Consider the following 22,316-nt stretch of genomic DNA (forward strand, 5'->3'; position numbering starts at 1 on the left):
ATCAACTGTGTCTCTGTGCTGCAACTGTCTCTTCATCTTAAGCATGTGATTGTTACTTGCCTTTGCATAGTCCACTGAGAAATTTGCGCTGCTGCTGACTCTGCATTGAACCTCTTACTCTGCTATCAACACTGCTCTGTGATCCTCAATGTTTGATTGCCACTAGTCTGCAACTGTCACTCTGGAATCTGACTGCATCAAATGACACTAATCCTCCTATTATTGAATACTGTGGGCCCCCGTAGCAAGGTAATGATCCATGAGGAAACACCATCTGATGCTTGCCTCACTGAATCTTGCCCAAATCTTTGCGCAACTTTGGGAATAAAGCTCCATATCGCCCCATCTCACTCTTGGAGGTATAGCTGCAAACATGGCGATATCTTCCTCCAGCCTAGAGGACAACTTGTCTATCTCTGCGGATGTTGCCGCCTGATCCTGCTTCTCTTGCTTGTCCTTCTTCCTTTGAGGACATTGAATACTGTAGTGGCCAAAATCGCCACACCAGAAGCACTTGATCTTGGACAAATCCTTCTTCTTCTTCTTCTCTCCCTGCGAGCCTTGTCCCTGACCAGGACCTTTTTCTTTCCCCTTTGATGCAGGGGCGACATTGTCTTCCTCCTTCACACGTTTCGATCCCTTGCTACTCTTGTCGCTGATGGAGACCTTCACTAGAGTTTGCCTCATCTTGTCCTATTGCAGGTTTGACCACATCCTGTCCCATCCTGGTAATGCATCTCGTCACAAAATACCTTGGACGAAGATTTCCCATTCCTCAAAGACATTGTTTAGGGCCAAACACACAAGCTCTGTTTCTTGAGGCGCTTCTCCTATAAATGCAAGCTCATCTCGAATATCCTGAACTTTGGTGAGAAAGGGATCATTGCCTTCACCCTTCTGCATCCCGATGTTTCTCAGCTTTTCCTTCAGGCACATCTTCTGCTGCTTAGAAGGATTCTAATATAACCTCGTGAGAGCATCCTACATCTCTTTGGCCGTATTCTTAGCTGATATGTGTGAGACTATATGGTCCTAGACTCCATCCATGATCATCTGCTTCGCCCTGGTCATTTCTTTCTTGTATTCTTTCTGCTGATCTGCATCAGTAAGTACTGCCACAACGTTATTTGGATAGGTTTTCAGGCCTTGCTCTTCTAGCAGGAAGGACATCTTGGCCTTCCAGATGATATAGTTGGAAGCTCCCTCCACCCCGTCCTGATCTCTAAGCCCGACTGTGGCCATCTCTGCAAAAACTCGAATTGAGATCAAAATTTCCCTCTTTCTGCTGCTTGGCTGCTAGCTCTACTATTCACACTCCCTTATGGAGTGAGAAAAATTGCCTTGCAGTTGGAAATATTGGATTTCTGAACTAGAAACCCTCTGAGATAAATTCTCTGTGTGTGTGCACTTTCTCTTCCACCTGACACTGATTTTACTCTAACAAAACAGTTGCAAAACCATTCTACGCCTAGACAAGAAATTTGCTTAGCGAAAACCTTAGCTACTGCTCCCTCTACCTGCTGGAATCACTATTCTGCACAAATTGAACTTTCTTACCACCACAACTGGAAAATCAAACGCTTGCCCAACAATTCGCACTCCCTGACTAGGCACTGCGCAACCCTTGGAAATTTTGGGTTGTTGCTCCCTTTGAACAACGAAAATTTTCTTTCTTTTGCCTCTGAGCTTCCTGCCTGTCAAATTAGCTCTGATACTATGTGAAAATTCCTTGAAATGCAACAATTGGAATTAATTCCCTAACTGATTATTAAGTTTATTAATTTTCTGATTAATATTGAATTAATCACATTGCAATTTCTTTACAAATTAAAATAAATTCTGCGGAAATAAAAATGCTAGAAAATGAGAAAGGCTACTACACACAAAAATTGTGACACCGTTGTTTTTTGACAAATGTCCTCGAAAAAGTTCAATGTGGGAAAGTTGGTGCAAAAATCAGGGTTTTTATTATTATGTAGCAGCAGAATATCTGAGTATAATAAAATGCTGCCAAATTGGCGATTCTATCCAAGAGAAATACTGACAAAAATATACTGATGGATTTTACCCTCTCTCCAAGCAATCCTGATACTTGACTACCTTTGAAAAGCTAGCCACCCAAACGCTCTGCGCAGGCCTTGTGTCACCTCGGCGTAGACCCTCTCACGCTCAACCCAAAACTATTGTTGATCAAGCCATCTTGCCTTCTGATGACTTAAAAGCTATCTCTTCAGCACTCTGGAAATCTTCCCAACGTCTGGAATTGAAAATGACCTTGCCTTTAGCGCGATCAAACTGCTCTATTGAAGCAATTGCGTAGTCCCTGCACTGCTTCCTAGAGAATAATTTCGACCTCCTCTTTCTAATTCTCCAGAACTCGAAACCCCTCCAGAACACTGTTATTTTGCCCCTCTGCCACGTGCTACTCACCCACTGGCTTGATCTCCACTGTTGAATCACTCCTGCTACTAGGAATTCGAACTACCTAGGCAAATGAGTATTTGCACTGGTGTGTTCTCCATCTACCCATCAACCTCTTCTTATAATCTCCAGTTGGGACTCCAACGACCACAATTAAAACTTAATCGATGGTTGAGATCATCTCCAAGTTGATCTGTGTGAGTTTCTAGAGAATTCTCACCTTTCTCAATTAATTACTATTAATTAACCATTTTTTCTAAGTTAGAATTAGGAAATTTTTAATTATGGTCAATTAATTTAATTGAGCCATCTCTAGGTGGAATTTCCAAAAACAATTTCTGGGTTTTGGAGAACTCATGCGTTTTAGCCTTTCCACAAAGTTTCGAGACTATAACACCATTCGATGCTACAAAAACTAACACTCCATGCCAGTCGTCCCATCTTCCTTCCCATCATGATCTTAAGGCAACCATGCACAACATCACTAAGATTGCTCTTGATAGAGAATTCATGAGCTTGGGCATTTGATCATCCATTCTTTGTTTAGAAGAAAGGATCTGATGGTGTAAGTTGGTTTCGTTCCCTTCATCCATTACTCGTTTCTATGGTATATGGATCTCATATTTTCGTGCCTCCAACCCTTGTGATCTTCCATATTATTGTTCCTATCTTTGCTCTTGGGTTTATCGCATGAGTAATCATAAGGGCAAGTGTCTTTATATTAATCGAATGATATCTTGGTTGCATTGGCTCTATGATTACGCTTAGCATTTGCATGATGTAATATGCATGTTAAATTAGGATGCATTGCATATTTGTTTTGGTGTATCTAACACCATCATATTATGTTCTCATGTTAGAATAGATGCATTTAACTTGCATATTAGAATGGATTTTATTTCTTGTATGGTTTTATTATCATTCGATGAAAACATGGGCGATCAAAGTACGCCCAGGACAAATGCTTCCAACAATTGTTTGTGATGTGCAGGATAACAGGTCTACGGTCCCAGAGGATTGTTGGTGTTCTCATGACCTCCCCGTTCGAGTACATGGTTCGTGCACTCTACAGAGAACTCATGTCCCAGTTGGAGCCAGATGTTACCCACCACCAATGGGTGACCCCATAGGAGAATTTTCTCCTAGATTTGTCTTCAGCTGATAGCCAGTAGCACCTAACAACCACCAGTGTAGTCGATATTATGTCAGATGTCTCCGCTTCCTGAGCCAGTCATATGTCCCCTCGCCCATCTGTCGAGAGCATATGTTTGATGGTGGGCCATCCAATCCTAAAGGTATGTCTTTCATGGTGCAATCAAGTGCTTATGCATGTTTTTCTTGGGCACACTTGGGTATGGATTATTGGGTGAGTTGGAGAAGGAAGGGTTTCGACTATAGTCTTGTTCCCTCACCTTAAATGGGGGGTTATTCCTCAACCCTAGTCTCGTGGGATCTCCCCTATTGGCTTATAACTTTAGGATGAGCACTACCTAGAAAACCCTGATTTTGGTAGCGTGGTCCCATTTTCCCATTACATATTTTTCACTCCCCTTTGCACATTACATGCCCTATTTCATCGTCTTCCCCCTTTGGGTCGACATGACCATTGGGTCCACAAGGCTTTGGTACTCCACCTCTCCTTGTCCACATGTTTGGGTTGGGTTTGGAACAATGCCCTGGAGGTTGATGCAGCTAGAAAAAAGAGTATAAAATCATATCATGGCCACATACAAAAAGAAATAATACCACAAAATGCAAAAGATGGCTGGGACAATAAAATTTAGCACGTGGGAAAAGTCAAACATGAGCTCTACCCCTTATCATTATGGCCATCACCTTGGTTCCTAGGGCACCTATGAGTGCCCCCTACATCATTAAGGAACCAATGCATGTTCGAACCTCTGGTGGGCGGTGAACTGCCCCACCTTACGGGGGTAATCACTGCTAGATCATACACAACATGCTCATCCCCTAGAGCCCTAAGCAGTAAAAAAAAGAAGTGAAAGGCAAAAGGAAAATGAAGAAGGGTGGAAAAACAAAGGTCGGGGTGACTCATGTGCCATGATTGCTCCTACTACATTCATACACACAAATATGTGGACATACCTCATCATTACCACCCTTGAGCCCATGGCGTTTGGCCTTGAGACCCCTATGCCCCAATCCATCTCATCATTATCCACAGGACACCTACCACTTGAAGGATGTACCTTGGACATGTCCTTCCCTTAAGGGGCTAGGAACACCTAATAGGGTTGCTTATCAACCACTCCTCCCTAAGGTGGTAACACCATTACATGCTCAAAGCCCCAAAGTTAGAAGGGAAACCCATTATGAAGTCTCATTTGTGCCCTTGACTAACATGCTTGATTCACTTAGATGTACTAATAAATTTTTGTACCTGAAGGTGAGGAGACACATTGGATCTTATACAGGATTCGCAGGTGGTTTCGTCATGGGCTGGGCAACTTAACTGAGGCCCAAGCCCGCCAGAAGGTCATATTAACACATGTAGGGGAAGCATTGAGAGCCATGGGTTTCCATCATGTGTTAGAGCATTATCTCATGCCATGGGTAGCATCAACACCTTCAACCACTTGTTCATTGGCCCACATTATATTTGAGATGATGTAGTTGGACAAGCAGTACCCCCAACTGGCTTAGCAATATATACAACGTTTGGTAGTTGATCGGAGGCCCAGAGGAGGTTTGTCTCATCCTTGAGACATGGGAGGGCGAGCACCATCTTCCGTGCCCTCATTAGGAGCAGTCTACAAGCTTATTTTGCATCAAGAGACCCATGAGACCACTACTTGTGCTCCAAAGCCACTTTGGAGCACCACAAGCTGTTTTACTTGGAGATCAAGGGGTCACCCCCTTGTCTATCATTCTTGGAGCCATCACTCTCATTATGGCACCTTGAGGACTCAAACGAGGCCCTCCAATGACCCTTCTGCACAATGATTTCATCATTTCGGCTCATTTTTGGGTGGTTTATTCTTCACTTTATGAGCTACTTGATGGGCTTGTCACCAATGACATGTTATTTTGCACATTTAAATAATGTTAAGGGTATTTTAGGCTAATTCGAACTATTAGAGGATCATATAAATAAATGCGACTCTCATTTGTGAAGAGCATCATCATCATTACCTGGATTCTTTCTCTTGTACAAATTTCGCACTTCTTCTTGGATGTCTATTGGAGATCTCTTGATGCATTTCTATATTTGGGAGTTGGAATTTCATTCTTTCTTTGAGCTGTTTCTTGATCTATGATTGGATATATATCTCTTGTTATGTTGTAAGTGATTTTTGTTGAAGATTTTTCATGAAATAATGTCTAATGTGTGGAATTATTGCAACTAGCTAGATCTTTGTGCCCTAATTTTATTGAATATCATTGTAAATATTGTTAGATTGTGAAATTGCACATGTTACTCATTGAATAACAAGTAGATGAATGTTCCTAGTGGATTGAAACTTGTTTTTCTTCCATGAAAGTCCATAGATCTTGGGTGGGTAAATGTTAAAGAGTGGTTGCTAGGGCATCATTTTTTAGCCTCGTTGAAGACAATTTTGGCGAAATTTTACATCATCATATACTATATAGCCCAAGGATTAGGCATTGATCCAAGTAAATTTGGTGGTTACCTTCTCCTTACCTTTCTTTTTCTCTCTCCAAAAATTTTCGGCCCCTTTCCTAGATGACCAACTAGGGCTGCCTACGAATTGAATTAGAGGTGTCTTGCAAAAGTGATTGGATAAGAATATGTGTAGGTTGTTGATTTCTGGTAGCAACAGATGTGCTCTAAGTCTCAAAATTTTCAGGGAGAGTTAGACACATGCATTCTCCAATACTCAGAAATGGTTTTGGGAAATTCCACCCGGAGACGGTTTTATTAAAATAATTAATTATTTTTAATGGGACCCTAAGTCTAAACTTTGGAAATTAAAATGGGTATTATTCTAAATTGTGTGTGTAACTTCTAGAAGAAGGCGGAGATCAAGTCAATATGAACGTAACCATTGATTAAAATCTAATATGGGTCGTTGATTGATCAACGAGAGGATTATAAAAGGAGGCTTGATGGGCACTTGGAGAACACACAGAGCGAGTACAAAAGTTCGATTTTCTGAAGCTGAGCAGTTGCCAGGAGAATATCAATAGTGAGCTTGTGTAGTGAGAGGCAGGGATATTTGGGTTGGAGTATGTTCTCTAGAGCCCAGGATACACAACAGATAGGCAGAGAGACACCAGAAGGAGGCAACGTAGGACCTAGGAAGGGTTGACGCTGAGCCAAAAGGGCTCACGCAGAGGTTGACGCTGAGCCAGAAGGGCTCACACAGAAGTAACGTAGTCTCGAAGCAGAAGTCCGAATTTGCTGAGGGAGTTGACATTTCTGAGCTGGAAGGGTTGGAAACTGCTCCAGAAGGAAACTCGATTCCTAGTTGAGAAGATGCAGAGCCTTAAAGGCTGACACAGGGCCCACGCAAGGGCAGCACAGAAATAGCTGGGATATGTTGGTTCAATTGCCGAATCAACTGGAACTTGCTGGGTAGAGTGAGCTAATCTCACAAATTTCTTCTGACAATTTATTTCTCTGTAATTGGATTGTCGGGAGGGCATCCAAAGCTGTATTCAGAAAACCACTGCATAATAATAAAAACCCTCAGAGCTGTTGCACCGATTTTCCCGCATTGGGTTTTTCCAAGGACATTTTTCCAAAAAATACTGTCATTTGTGTTTTATCTTTCTCTATTGTGTTGTTATTGTTTTGGGCATATTATTTAATTGGTGTAGGCTGCAATGTATTAGCTTCGATATTTGTTGTAGGAAACAATAAATAATTTGCTTTAGAAATTAACAAATAGGAGAAGTTTAATCAGTTGCTGTAGTAGGGATTCTGGTTTGTGGAATTTTCACATGGTGTCAGAGCTGCAGGTGGAACAAGAAGAGCAGTGCCAGAGAACCCAATGCTGAGCAGAAGAGGGAGATTGAAAAAGCTGCATGAGGCAGCAGTTCAAAACCCTAGAGGGTTTGCGCAGTCCTAGCTGGAGGGCTGATTTTCGAGGCAGTCTCTCTTTGAGTGAGTCGATAGAGAGGAAGGACTCCCAGTTCGAAAGTTTGCTGGGGCAGAGGGAGCAGCGCTGAAGCCTCAACGTGAGGAGAAGCTGATGGGACGCAAATTTTTTTGCAGGTAGTTTGCTGGGCAGAAAATCTTTAGAAGAGAGAGGAGAACCATGGTTGAGGGAATTTCTTCCTCAAAGAATTCCTAGCCAAGGAATTCGAATTCTCACGAGCTGAGCAACAGCAAGGGGCAACAATTTTACTAGCTCCAGCAGGGAGTGCGTAGGCTAGCCCAGCAAACAGCGCAAAGGAGCGAGGAGATTTTTGACATTTGTGGCAAAAATGGCAACCAGTGGCGTAAGGGATCAAGACAGGTTGGTTGGGGCATCCAACTATGTCATTTGGAAGGCAAGAATGTCATTCCTTGTAGATTAGCATGCCCTCAAGACATATGTCGACAATGTGGTTGCTGTCCTTGTAGATGTAGATCCGTTGAAGAAATACAAGGCTAAGTTGGTGAAGGCAAAAAGAATGATCGTCGATGGAGTGAAGGATCATGTGGTCTGTCACATCGCTAGCAGAGGGACTACTAAGGAGATGTGGGATGCTTTGTCTACGTTATATCAGGGATCTTCCGAGCAGCAGAAGATGTACCTTGAGCAGAAATTGAGATCTGCTCAGATGCAAAAAGGGGAGCATGTGGATCCATTCCTCACGAAGTTTCAGGAGACCCGTGATGAATTGTCTGCTGTGGGGCATACACCTCAAGATTCAAAGTTGGTTAGACTGGCCGCCAATTCTGTCTTAGACGAGTGGTAAGTCTTTGTCTAGAGTATCCTGGTCAAAGCAGCTTTGTCGAGTTGGGATGAGATATGGGCAGCTCTAAAACAAGAGGAATTGAGGAGAGACCTAGTCAAGGTTAAACTTGAAGGAAGCAGCAGCAGTGGGTCAAAGCCCAAGGAGGAGGAGGAGAATGCAGCCCTTGCATCGAAGGGACAACAGGAGCAACAAAGACGTAAGAAGGACATCTCGAATATCAAGTGTTTCAGGTGTGGTGAGATGGGTCACTACGCAACACAGTGTCCTCTCAGGAAGAAGGACCAGGATGAGAAACACGATTCGAACGCTGTGCCCGCGAAGATCGAGGAAGAGGAGTTCGCCATGACAATCGAGATACCTCCAGGAGGGAGATGGGCTGATTTGGAGCTGTAGTTTGACAAAGCTATAGATAGGTAGGGTCCTTGAGGAGCCCACCTCTCGGATCAATTCCTTGCTATAGGAGCCCAAATCAGAAGTAGCAGGATGGACTAGTGTCGAATAGCGCTGAGGAGTGTCAGAGAGAGTTGCAGTGGCTAGGAGCGCCAAAGACTGAACAATGCAGAGCAGAGTTGGTAACAATGAAAATGGCACAGAGTAGAGGTCAGCAATAGCGCAGAAGATTCAGAGGGTCAGTGCATAGACTGGCAGCAGTCAGGCTTCAACATTCACGTGGTATCATACTAAATATAGTTAGTTCAATAATTTGGGATGCTTGTTTGTTGCTGATGGAGTAGTGGCAACAGTTTGTAGTGGAGTGGCAGTGCTAGCAGCAACACAGATGCAACACTTGAGAGGGAGCTGTAGTATGAATGCAGTGTTGACAGTGGTAGCAACAACGCAGTAGTTGGTAGACAACATGTCAGACATCAACAATGCGGAGGACGATGTTATGAAGTCAGGGTGATGCTTCAGTGGGAGGCATTGTTAGAGCACATTCCTCGCTGAGAGGGAGTGTTGATTTTTAGTAGCATCGGATGTGCTCTAAGTCTCAAAATTTGCAGGGAGGCTTAGACACACGCATTCTCCAATACCTAGAAATCGTTTTGGGAAATTCCACCTGGAGACAGTTTTATTAAAATAATTAATTATATTTAATGGGACCCTAAGTTAAAACTTAGGAAATTAAAATGGGTATTAATCTAAACTGTGGGTGTAACTTCTAGAAGGCGGCGAAGTTCAAAAGTCAATATGATCCTAGCCATTGATTAAAATCTAATTTGGGCCATTGATTGATCAACAAGAGGATTATAACATAAGGCTTGATGGGCATTTGAAGAACACACAGAGTGTGTTCAGAAATTCGATTCTCTGAAGTAGAGCAGCTGTCGGGAGAATATTGATAGTGAGCTTGTGCAGTGAGGGGTAGGGATAATTGGGTTGGAGTATGTTCTCTAGAGCCCAGGATGCGCAACAGATAGGCAAAGAGACACCAGAAGGAGGCAGCATAGGACCCAGGACGGGTTGACGTTGAGCCAGAAGGGCTCACGCAGAGGTTGACGCTGAGCTAGAAGGGCTCACGTAGAAGGAGCGCAGTCTCCAAGCAGAAATCTGAATTTGTGGAGGGAGCTGACATTTCTGAGTCGGGAGGGCTGGAAACTACTCTAGAAGGCAAATTGATTCACAATTGAGCAGACGCAGAGTCTTAGAGGTTGATGCAGAGCCCATGCAAGGGAAACGCGGAAATAGCTGGGGATACATTGGTTCAGCTGCCAGATTAGCCGGAACTTGCCAAGTAGAGTGAGGTAATCTCACAAATTTCTTCTGCTAGTTTATTTCTTTGTAACTGGATTGCCGGGAGGGCATCTAGAGTTGTATTCAGAAAACTACTGCATAATAATAAAAACCCTCAACGCTGTTGCATCGGTTTTCCCACATTGGGTTTTTTCGAGGACATTTGTCCAAAAAATACTGTGTCATTTGTGTTGTATCTTTCACTATTGTTCTATTCTTGTTTGGGCATACTATTTAATTGGTGTAGGATGTAGTGTATTAGCTTCGATATTTGCTGTAGGAAGTAGTAAATAATTTGCTTTAGAAATTAACAAATAGGGGAAGTTTAATCATTTGCTGCAGTAGGGATTCCAGTTTGCGGAATTTTCACATAGGTGTTTCCTCTATTTGGTCTCCAAGTTTGTAGCAATTCCCACAGTCGGTTTAAACTCAAGCCTTAGTTGCATATTTGAAAGTCTATCTTGAACATCATAGGTTGAGAGGTCTTCTTTAGGGTCATTTGCACATCAAACCCTGAGAAACTGATCATTCTTGACCCTTTCGCTACCGTAGCTTGACCTAGTGATCATATTGGAGGATTTCCTCCCACGATTACTCAAACCCTAGGTCTCGCATAGGCTTCCACTAGGTCTCTCTAGTGGAGCGAAAACCCTATTTTGAAGAAGAATCAACTTGCAAAGCTCCTAGCAAAGTCTTGCCTCACCTTGGAAGTCTTGATCCTAGACATGCTCATCATCATTGAATATTTGTAACCCTAGCTCTTGACTCTCCTCTTAGCGCTTTCTTGGAGAGCCTTTCCTTCATCAAGGCATAATTGAGCCTCTCCTTTGAATGGGCCTTGGAAATCACTTTATACGTTGTCCCTGATCCTATCATTACAAGTGATTTCCCTACATACCAAGACTCCTCCCATCGGTGAAAGGCCGTAAAGAGTAGGGGACACTAACTGAGGTGATAGTGGGTCTTTGTCCCATTGTTGTCATTTGGTCTAGTTGTTGTCTCTTAGGTACCCCTCCTAGGACCCCTGCTAGATTGTGTGGCAACATGCACGAAGGGTGACATAGAGGAAGATGATCTTGGTATGCATGATGGTGGTCACCATGAGTCCCATCATTTCGCAGGGCAATTGAAGGTAGGTGAAGATATGATTGTTGTATCCTTGAAGAATTTTGATGATAGGCAGGCACTGGTGGCAAATTATTGTTGGAGAAGTGCAGTGACACATGACGGCTTGGGAGAGAGCCTTCACTCACAGATTTCCAAACTCTCAGGGAGGCATTGGTAGAGATGAAATCCAACCACCTGCACCTCCTCTTAGACAAAGATCACCTACTTGTACTTGCTGAGGTATATCATGATGCTCTAGTAGGGAAAGTGGAGGAAGTTGACAGGCTTATTCATGAGCTTGAGATTTCCTAGGAATCCTTGAAGAGCACTCAGATGGCCCTCTAAGAATTGAAGTTGCATGTCGAGCAACTTGGTATGGAGTTGAGTTCTATGTGTTCTTCATCCTCCATAGCAGACAGTCAGCTAACTGTGATAGTTGAGCACGAGGAGCTCCCAGTTGAACTGGCACTTGCAGAGAGGTATGACACATGTTTTTGATTACGCACTCGTGGGATGCGGAGACATGTATGTTTCAAACGAGGAAACATCCATTTGGGATCTAGGTTCAGTTGACACAAGTGGAGTCGATACTGGAAGCCAAGTTGGCATTGGGATCCAGATGGGGCATTCCATTATATACTCGAGGTCGAGGATGACCATGGTGTTGGTGGGTTGGTTGACCTAGTGACCAAGCACTTGTGAAATTGTCCTTAAATTGCAGCAACTAGAATTAATTATTCTAAATGATAAATTATGCAGTTTATTTTGTTATGGAAAAATATCAAATTAATCACACTACAATTCTTCACAAATAAAAATGTTGCGGAAATAAATTGGAAACTGAGAAAATGCTAGAACACACACAATAAAAATTTGACACAATTATTTTTGGACAATTCTTCCCGAAAAAACCCAATGCGGGAAAACCGGTGCAACAAATGAGGGTTTTTATTATTATGCAATAGTGAAATTATGAGTACAATCTATGGATGCCCAAATTGGCAATCTAATCTGAGAGAAATACTGGCAAAATCAAATGAGGTAAATTTACCCTCCTCCACAAGCAACCTTGCTTAGTTTGCCCACTCAAACTGGCTAACTTGGACCCCTCTGCGTAGCTTTTGCGCAAACCTTGCGCAATCACTCACACACTATGCCCGAATTTGCCTCCAATCTGCTTCTCATTGAATGTTGCTGCTCTTGGATGAATTCTACGATCCTCTGGAAAATTATTCCAACCTACGTCAATTGAATCCTCCCCTTGCTTAGCCATATTGAACTGCCTTGTTGAGGCTATTGCACAGTCCCTGCACAACCTCCTAGAGAAATAACTCGTTCTCCTCTCCTAACTCTCCGAAACTGGAAACTTCCTCCGGAATCATGCCTCTACCCCTTTGCGTCCCTTCTGTCTCGAACTTTCTTCCTCTGCTCAACCTCTGAAGCTTGATAGCTCGATTTGCCAAGGAACTCGCACCACTGGCTTCTCTCTAGTGTGTCTTGCTCCAACCCCATCAACCCCTCTTATAATCTCTCATTAGCCCACCAACGACCATGATTAAGTCCTCATCAACGACTAAGATCATCTCTGGGTTGATCCATGTGAGCTTCTAGAGAATTCTCACCTTTCTCAATTAGTTCCTATTAATTAATCGATTTCCCTAAGTTAGACTTAGGCATTTTTAATTATCGATCAATTAATTTAATTGAGTTGTACCTTGGTGGAATTTCCAGAAATGATTTTTGGGTTTTGGAGCTCTCATGTGTTTTAGCCTCTCCACAAAGTTTGAGACTAGAACACTTTTCCAATGCTACAAAAATGAAGACTCCCTCTTAGCAAGGAAGGTGTTCTCTTTATCTCGTAACGTCATCTCCCATATATGCTGCTGATGTTTGACAACTGTGGCTAACTGTCATTGCCCACCAACCACTGCGCAACCCTGATTCATCTGCCACATTGTCGTTGAACCATAACTTCATCCGTTCTGCTACTGACACTGCACTATACAACTGTACTGATGCCAACTTTGCTTTGCGCTACAACTGATCTCATGTTGCTGCTCTACTGCAACTGAGATCCAAAAATACTGAATCACTATATTCATGGACTGCAACTGTCTCCTGAGTCACTAATTGCTACCGGTCTCTGCATTGTCCATTGAGTCTATCTGCACTGCAACTGCAATGTGCTTTCTTAGAATCTAACTACAACTAGTACTGCAACTGCCCCTCAAGAACTGACTATGCCATTTGACACTGATTCATCTGCTACTGAATATTGTGGGCCCCCATAGCAAAAGTATTGATCCATGAGGAAGCCCTTGTTGATGCTACCCTCAAGGGATGCTGCCTAGCTCTGCGCAAATCTGGAGTCTAGAGCTCAATGTTTCCCCACCTCTCTCTTGGAGGTATAGCTGCATACAAAGAGAAATCTTCCTCCAACCTGGAGGACAACTAGTCAATCTTTGCAGAAGCTGCTGCCTGCTCTTGCTTCTCCTTGTCCTTCTTCTTTTGAGGACATTGAGTATTGTAGTGATTGTACTCACCACACCTAAAGCACTTGACCTTCAACAGGTCCTTTTTCTCCTCTCCTCCCTATGAGCCTTGTCCCTGACTGGGACCTTTCTTTGCCTTTCCCTTCGATGCAAGGGCTACGTTCTCCTCCTCCTTCACACTCTTCAATCCTCTGTTGCTACCACCGAGACTACTCTTGACTAGAGCAAGTCACATCTCCTCCTGCGTGAAATTTGTCCACAATCGTTCCCAACCAAGTAGTTGATCTCGTCTAGTGATGCCTTGGTCGTGAAACCATTGATGGCTACACACACAAGTTCAACTTCTTATGGTGTCTTTGCTACGATAGAAAGCTCATTCCAGATATCTTGAATCTTAGTAAGGTAGGGTGTAACTCCTCCCTTCTGCATCCTAATGGTTCTCAGTTTCTCCTTCAGGAACATCTTTTGATACTCGGAAAGATTTTGATATAGCGCTGCTCGAGCATCCCACATTTATTTGGCTGTATTCTTGGCCGCTAAGTGCGAGACTATATGATTTCAAACTCCATCAAGGATCAACTGCTTTGCCTTGGCCATCTCCTTATTGTAGTTCTCTAGCTGTTGTGGATTTGTAGGTGTGACTATAACTCGTTCTACCTACATCGTCAAACCAAACTCCTCTAGTAGAAAAGACATTCTGGCTTTCCAAATAATGTAGTTGGATGCACCATCTAATTTGTCCTGATCACGAAGTCCTGTTGAGGCCATTTTTGCAAAACTCACAACTGGGAAAAAAACAGGAATCTCCTCCTCTCCTGCTTGGCTACCTTCTCTGCAATTCGCACTCCTTTCTGGAATGCGCAGCCTTGCCTGCTAGTTCTGCCTCTGCAACTGGAAATTTCATATTTCCTTCAAGACTGAAATTGGAAACGCTTTGAGAAAAATCCCTCAGTGCATGCAATTTCTCTTCCACTTGACGCTGATTCTGCTACTGCAGGTCTAGTTGCAAAATAAACTTTGCCCAGATCAAGAATCTGCTCTGCGAAAATATGAATTTGCTTCACCAGAATTGCTTCCCAGCTTCACCACTGCCTGTTGGAGTTGCTACTAGGCTCTGTGAATTTTTCCTGTCTCCTGCACTGGAAAATTGACCGCTCTGCCTAGTAGTTCGAATTGCCTGACTAGACTCTGTGCAAACCTTGGAAAAATTATGCTGCTGCTCCCTTTGAGCAACGAATTTCTCCCTCTTCGTTTCTGATCCTTTGATCTGTCAAACTAGCTCTGATACCATGTGCAATTTTCCTTAAATTGCAACAACTGGAATTAATTCTTCTAACTGATAAATTATGTCGTTTATTTTGTTACGAAAACATATTGAATTAATAACACTGCAATTCTTCACAACTAAAAACACTGCGGAAATAAACTGGAAACTGAGAAAATGCTAACACACACAATAAAAAATTGACATAGTTATTTTTGGGCAATTGTCCTAAAAAATACCCAATGCGGAAAAACCAGTGCAACAGATGGGGGTTTTTAATATTTATTATTGTGCAACAATGAAATTCTGAATACAATCTATGGATGCCCAAACTGGAAATCCAATCTGAGAGAAATATTAGCAAAATCAAATGAGGTAAATTTACCCTCCTCCACAAGCAATCTCGTCTTAGTCTGCCCACTTGAATTGGCTAACTCGGACCCCTCTGTGCAACTTTTGCACAAACCTTACGTAGTCACTCACAAGCTTTGCTTGAATCTGCCTTGAATCTTCTTCTGATTCACTGTTGCTGCTTTGGGATGAATTCTCTGACCCTTTGGAAAAATCCCGACTCAGTCTGCTCACTTGAATAATTGAATTGGCTAACTCGGACCCCTCTGTGCAACTTCTGCACAAGCCTTACATAGTCACTCACAAGCTTTGCTTGAATCTGCCTTGAATCTTCTTCTGATTGACTGCTGCTGCTCTGAGATGAATTCTCTGACCCTCTGGAAAATTTGTTCTGACCTTTGGCAATTGAATCCTCCTCCTACTCAACCAAATCAAACTGCCTTGTTGAGGCCGCTGCGCAGTCCCTGCACAACCTCCTAGAGAAATAACTCTGCCTCCTCTCTCGACTTTCCTGAACTGGAAACTTCCTCCAGAATCACTGGCTCTACCCCTTTGCATCCCTTTTGGTTCAAACTCTGTTCCTCTGCTCGAGCTTTGAAGCTGGATAGCTTGATCTGCCAAGGAAATCACACTACTGGCTTCTCTCTTGTGTGTCTAGCTCCAATTGCATCAACCTCCTCTTATAATCTTTCATTCGCACACCAACTGCCATTATTAAGTCCTGATCAACGACTAAGATCATCTCTAGGTTGATCCATGTGAGCTTTTAGAGAATTCTCAACTTTCTCATTTAATTCCTATTAATTAATGGATTTCCCTAAGTTAGACATAGGCATTTTTAATTATTGATCAATTAATTTAATTGAGTTACCTCTAGGTGGAATTTCCAGAAATGATTTCTAGGTTTTGGAGCTCTCATGTGTTTTAGCCTCTCCACAAAGTTTGAGACTAGAGCACTTGTTCGATGCTACAAAAAGCAACCACACTCGCATTCTTTCATATTCCCATCAGAGTACTGGTCAGCGCTAGTGGCGAGTTGGGTTGACAGAGAAGTGTGCCAACTTTAGGAGATGACTTGGTACATCGTTCATGTATGGGGTTACAGGGTGGTCAACATGCCCTATTAGGAGTTATTTTAATGCATTAGTATGCCACCAGGCAGGGCATTATATGGAGACGATATTCTTCCATTGATGTATTAGGCACAGGAGCCACGAGGATCGACACAACAATGACATTCCCCTTAGCATGTGGGGAGTTAGGCTGCTCAACGCTTCCAGGATAGATGAAATGATATGACTCACATCATGATGGGTTCACTAGCAGAGTGGCAGATACATTGGCACATGTGGGATGCTAAAAGATACAGGGTGGTACAACAATAGGTAGAGGTATGCAGTGGTGCACAAAGATATGCCATGGAGTTCAGTGTTATGTAGAGGAGTGCGGGGATACATGGCTGTGTGCAACAATGTATGATGTTGCACAACGGGATTTTTGAGTGTTGCCTCTAGAGAGATCTCCTGACAAGGACGTCCTGCATACCATTGGGTTTGGCTTACCCAAGATCGATGAGGGCACGGATGAGCATCTCTTGATCATACCTATTGCGAATCATACACCTATTTCTCCTCTGTATTGCTTATAATCATAGAGGATTTGGCTATTGTCCCTTGATACTCTCAACACGAGCAACAGGGTGCGGGAGACTCACTTGAGATAGTTGGATGGAACATAATGCATCAGAAGAGAGACTTTCCAATTGTGGCATATGGTCAGGGTTGGAGTTGTCATGTGCAGGCTTGGGGATGACCCAATCTACTATAGAAATAACATATGTTTTGTCCTTGAGCTCACACTCAGGGAGATGCATGACACACTTTTGGCAGGACATTCCGAGGTATTACATGAGCCTGTACAACGGATTGCAGACCTTTCTTACAGGAGGATGTTTAAACTCTAAACAATATTAGTGTGCATCATTAGGAGATAGGATAATAGATTTATTTGCGTGATTTGGTAGGAGCAAGGTGGTTTAGCATGCTCCTGGCTGATTATAGATACATGACATTCATCTATTGGTAGCATATAGGGATCAAAGATGAGGCATGGGCCGGTCTCAACAACTCTCCATACTAAACAACAACAACCAGTAGGGATTGGGAGTTGTGAACTCTCGATTTGGCTAGGGGATCACTGAGGCCTTCATTGTATGGCGAGGCAGGATTTCCCTGTTGCTGCTCAAGATCGAGATTAGCCTTGGATGGGTAGGCTTTGACATCGTGGAGATGCTTGTGCAAAATATGTTTGGCCTTTATAGATATTTCACCATCAGGTTCTAAGGGAGGACAATACGATATGAGCACAATGGGTAGTCGGTTATATTCAGAGTGGTGTAATGTCAACATGGTGGTATCCTTTTGAGATTAGAATGGGATCCCGACATTACAGGCTAGGTAGTTCAACTACCCTTTGGGATGAGTTGTTTTCTACAGGAGGAGATTAGGTAGATTTCCATTGGGTTTCAGTTTTACAGAGTGTTTCGCCCCCTTATGATCCACTGATAGCACAGGGTACTTCACCAGTATGGCAGGATGATCAGCAGGAGGAGATCATGGAGAGTTCAAGCTGACGAGGATTCATCTCCACAAGGGTTGGATTGTATCTTCAGGAGTCTACTCGTGAAGTGCATGAGATTGGTTTCTCAGTAGGGAAACTCCTTGAGGAGTTGGTCAGGGTTCCACATGATCAGGGTGCTCTACTTATTGGCGATATGCGAAGTGTTTTTGGTGACTATGTCTTGTTGGATCGCGAGTGCAGCAAGTGGTGCTTCACATTGAGTAGGATGACTCAGGTTTCTGGTATCAAGGATTCCTTGGTGATAGTATAGTGCACGGATTGAGGGTGACTTAGTGGCACATTTAGGACTGACAATTTGGGTTAACAGAGAGAGAGCACTTGTGCACGCTGTTGACCATATACATGTCAACAGTTCAAGAGCAGAGTACAAAGCAGTGGATTTTTTTTTTCAAGATCATTGCCATCATTTTGCTTCAAATTCATCATTGTAATCCCAAATTCTGCAAGTTTATTGTAAATGATTCTGGCATGACTATTAACCCGTGTGATAACACCTAGGTAAGCCTATGATTCTTATGAAAGGGTTTCATCATAGTGAGTTTTTTAACCTCCCCGAATTATGTGTGTTTGTAAACACAAACAATCAGTAGAGTTTTTCTCCCAGATATACCCTAAAGTTAGGGTGGAACTTATTAACAAGGTCTTAGGTGAGTCCTAGTCTTTAACGAGTCTGTATTTTTCATACTAGATCACGTGTCTTGTCGCAGAATTGGGTAAAGTCTTGAGGGTTTATGTCAAATGTGTATTTCCTCTTCTAAGGGTTGATATTGTAATTACTTGATGTAAAAGTGTATCTAGGAATAATTTAGTGCATGGTTACTCATATTTAGACACCATGGCTAAATTATTTTATTATAGACACACTTAGAGGGTGAAAAAAATATTTATTCCCCTGTTGAGTCTTTCAATTAATTTTTCTGGCAAAAATAAAAAGAAAATAAATAGCTAGAAAAATAATTATTTTTGAGTCAAAAAATTAATTTGAGAGAAATTAAATTTCTCCAAGTGGAAATCATAAAAAATTCGTGGGTCAAAAAGGAATTAAACTTTGGAACAATGTTGCACACATCGCGATCGGGATTTAATCGGCGCCGGGAAAAAATCGGAAAAATCGTTAAAATCGGGAAAAAATCGGGAAAAAATCGGAAAAAATCGTTTGGCACAAAAATATTCATTTTTTTTCATTTTTTTTCAATTTTTTTAATATCTAAACCATCTACAACATAAAATAAATACATTGACACATAAATATGATAAAAAAACTAATATATAAGATGTTCAATATCATTTCTAGCGCTAAAATCACACATAACATTGAATCATGTCCTGAATAGTAAGTCCTGAGTCCCAAGTCCAACTCAGCCTCAAAATATCAACAAAAAATATGATAATGTATCTCATCATGTCATAATGTCATATACAATAAAATGAAAGTCTAATCCTATTGATTTCCTCTGCCCCTCTTGCGAGAATATGGCACAGCTTTCTCTTTCCCTCTAGATGTAGAAGCTGGTGCCTGTGGTGGTGGAAATGGCAGTGGAGTCTGACGTGCTCTAGAAGCTGAAGAACTAGTAGTAGCAGCTACAAGAGGCTGAGGTGGACGGAGACCACGTCCTCTACTGGTGGTAGTGGTAGCCCGGGTAGCCCGGGTAGGCGGTGTCACCTCCTCCTCCTGCTCCTCCAACTCCTCCTCCTCCTGCTCCTGCTCCTCCTCCTCCTCCTCCTCCTCCTCCTCCTCCTCCCCCTCCTCCTCCCCCTCATCCTGCACTAACCAATCCTCAGTGGGATCCATGAGAGGCCTCTCGGTCTCAACCCTCCATTCAGCAGTGGTGTCAATCCCATCCAATGAGATGGCTTCCGTATCAGGTGTCTTCTCTAGTTGTTTCACCCACAATCGAAGATTGTAGTAGACATAGACCATGTCATTAAGTCTATGGGACTCCAACCTGTACAAAGTTCATGAAATAATAAATTAATAATTAATATTATAAAAAAAATATTGTTTAAAACTTTAATGAATTCAAAAATTTATTTGGAAATTTGCAATATTTTAAATGTTTAAGTGTTAACCTATTGCGCTTCTTGTTGTGTATTTTTTCAAATACACTCCAATTGCGCTCACATCCCGAGGAGCTGCATGTTTGGCTGAGGATGCGCACGGCAAGATTTTGCAAAAGGGGTACTCTGCCACCATACATCTTCCACCATGCGTCTACAACAAAATTACAAAGAAAATTTTAAATAAACATAAGAAAAAAATGGAATTTGAAGAAACAATGAAATTTGAAACAAAGTTACAAAGTACATACTACAAACTAAAAAATACCTGGGATTTTAACCGTCCTATCATTGATAGCCATCTCAAAGCCAAATGTGCCACCTGACAACTTATATTGCTCAATTTGTCTAGAGACCTCCATACGTTCTTCTGGAGTTTTCACCATCTTCTGGACACAGGTTAATAATCCTTCCACGACCTCAACATCAAAATTAAACCCACATGCATAAGAAAATGCAGGGTTCAGGAAAAGGCCAGCAGCATGAATGGGACGATGGAGTGTGTTGTTCCATCGCTCATCAATGACCTTCCATAGAAGGAGTTGTCTCTGGAACCCATCATCTCCCTTGTCATCATAGTAGGACCGAATGGCTTCTTTGGCCCTATCCATGGCTTCATACAAATAGCCCATTGCGGGCTTCTCACCATCTACCAACCGAAGAACCTTTACCAAAGGTTCTGTGACAGCGCACACCTCCTGCACTCCCGCCCAGAAGTCTTCTTGGTATGAAACAAGTCTGCAGACGGCCTCTCCTTCTGGTTTGCGGCTCATTGGCGAAGAACGCCACTCCTCTGAAACAAACATTCTCTTCAAATCCCACATAGAATTCAAGAGGGATTGAAGAGATATGAAACTCGTCGCAAACCGTGTAATGGCGGGGCGCACCAACTCTTTGTTGTTGGTGCATTTTCTCATCAAGCTAAGCACAGATGTGTGATTGTAAATAAATTTTGTGATGGTTTTTGATGAGTCAACAGCCTCTTTGACAAAGGGAATTTTCCCTATGTCCTCTAACATCAAATCAATACAATGGGCAGCACAAGGTGTCCAAAATAAAGTAGGATGCCTGTCCATAAGCAATCTACCAGCAGCAACATAATTTGCAGCGTTGTCCGTTATGACTTGGACAACATTTTCTGCACCCACCTCCAAAATAAACACATCCAGCAAATCACATAAATTTTTTGCATCTTTGATTTGATGAGTTGCATCAACAGATTTGATAAACATAGTCCCCAAGGGACAACTAACCAAGAAGTTTATAAGGGTTCTCCCCTTTTGGTCAGTCCAACCATCTGACATAACAGTGCATCCTGTTTGTGCCCATGATGCCCTAAAATCCTCCAATCTTTGGGTGCAGTCACGCTTTTCATCTTGAAGAAGCCGGCCTCTGAAATCATGAAGAGAAGGGAGTTTGTACCCCGGGCCAACACTGGCAACAGCATCAAGAGTAGGTTGGAAAAATGGATTATTCCTTATAATGCTGAAAGGAATATCACTCCAGAGGAGAAATTTTGTCATCAACTTGTCAGCTTTTTCTTTTTCAGTTCTTTTCATCATTGAACCGATAGTTGGTTGTGAACCAGGTGTGGTTCGAGGAACAAAATATGATGATGCAGCAAACGGATTGACTGACGCTGCAGTAGAACCTGTGCCACTTGGCCCACTTCCTTCAACTGACCTTCTTAGTTGCCTTTTGAGTTCTTCTTTGGCGTCTCTAGTGTGCTCTAATTCTCCCAATGCTCTCATGGCTTTTTGGATAATTTCAGCATTTGTCTTTAGACAGGGCCCCACATCACGTCCAGGGATTTGTGCAAGGTGGAACTTCAACCTGTACACCCCCCCGAATATTTCCTTTCCACACAACTTGCAAATCAAGTTTTGTCTATCATTCGGAGTTTTAGGGTCACCATATTCCCAGAAAGGATCCAATTTCCTTGGCATGTTTGTTTTTGAATTTTGAATTTGCAAACCTATGGAAAAATAAGGATTAGGAAATAGGAATTTAGGATTACATAAATGATAATAGTAAATAGTAAATACAAATTACAATTTAGCATTTGCAAAATTACAAGCTAATTATTTCCAAAATCCCAATTTCTAAACCCAAAAAACAATGAAAAATAAAAAAAAATAAACAATGTTTAAAGAAAATGAGAAAATAAAAAACAAAAATTGGTTCTCATAGTCATAAGTTATAACAAATAACCCATCCCAAATCAATGAAAAATTTCCAAAAATTCTTTAAAAACAATGAAAAACAAAGTTTTTAGAGAACCAAAACAAAAAAAAATTAATCTACATACCTGGTTTATGGACAAATTCGCGATCTTGGCTTGGATTCCTCCTAAAATCGGCTCC

The 22,316-nt window shown here is 42.2% G+C and overlaps 2 protein-coding genes across 2 annotated transcripts in view; one reads left to right on the plus strand and one right to left on the minus strand.

Moving 5' to 3' along the window:
- CPI1 (cyclopropyl isomerase) overlaps nt 1-22,316 on the plus strand; it is a 301,987-nt gene that overhangs the window by 90,729 nt on the left and 188,942 nt on the right. The gene's annotated exons all lie outside the window — the stretch shown is intronic.
- LOC149153124 (uncharacterized) lies at nt 1,033-21,077 on the minus strand. The gene is made up of 5 exons (XM_089439274.1): nt 20,222-21,077; nt 19,966-20,107; nt 19,581-19,841; nt 1,518-1,714; nt 1,033-1,244 (listed from the first exon to the last, which is right to left on the minus strand). The coding sequence occupies exons 1-5, from the start codon at nt 21,027-21,029 to the stop codon at nt 1,033-1,035; spliced, it is 1,620 nt and encodes a 539-aa protein (XP_089295400.1). The 5' UTR covers nt 21,030-21,077.

The sequence above is a fragment of the Pinus tabuliformis genome, chromosome 9 (genome assembly GCF_031772625.1).
Source record: "Pinus tabuliformis cultivar Carrire ecotype Pingquan chromosome 9, CPIR1, whole genome shotgun sequence".
In the NCBI taxonomy this organism is placed as follows: Eukaryota; Viridiplantae; Streptophyta; class Pinopsida; order Pinales; family Pinaceae; genus Pinus; species Pinus tabuliformis.

What these genes read in the sequence shown, in the direction of transcription:
- LOC149153124 (XM_089439274.1), bottom strand. Translation starts at nt 21,029, where the DNA reads ATGGACAGGCATCCTACTTTATTTTGGACACCTTGTGCTGCCCATTGT. An exon ending in TAGGACGGTTAAAATCCCAG is followed by an intron (nt 20,108 to 20,221) that starts GTATTTTTTAGT and finishes ATTTTGTTGTAG; the next exon opens with ACGCATGGTGGAAGATGTAT. An exon ending in CAGAATAGTGATTCCAGCAG is followed by an intron (nt 1,245 to 1,517) that starts GTAGAGGGAGCA and finishes GAGTTTTTGCAG; the next exon opens with AGATGGCCACAGTCGGGCTT.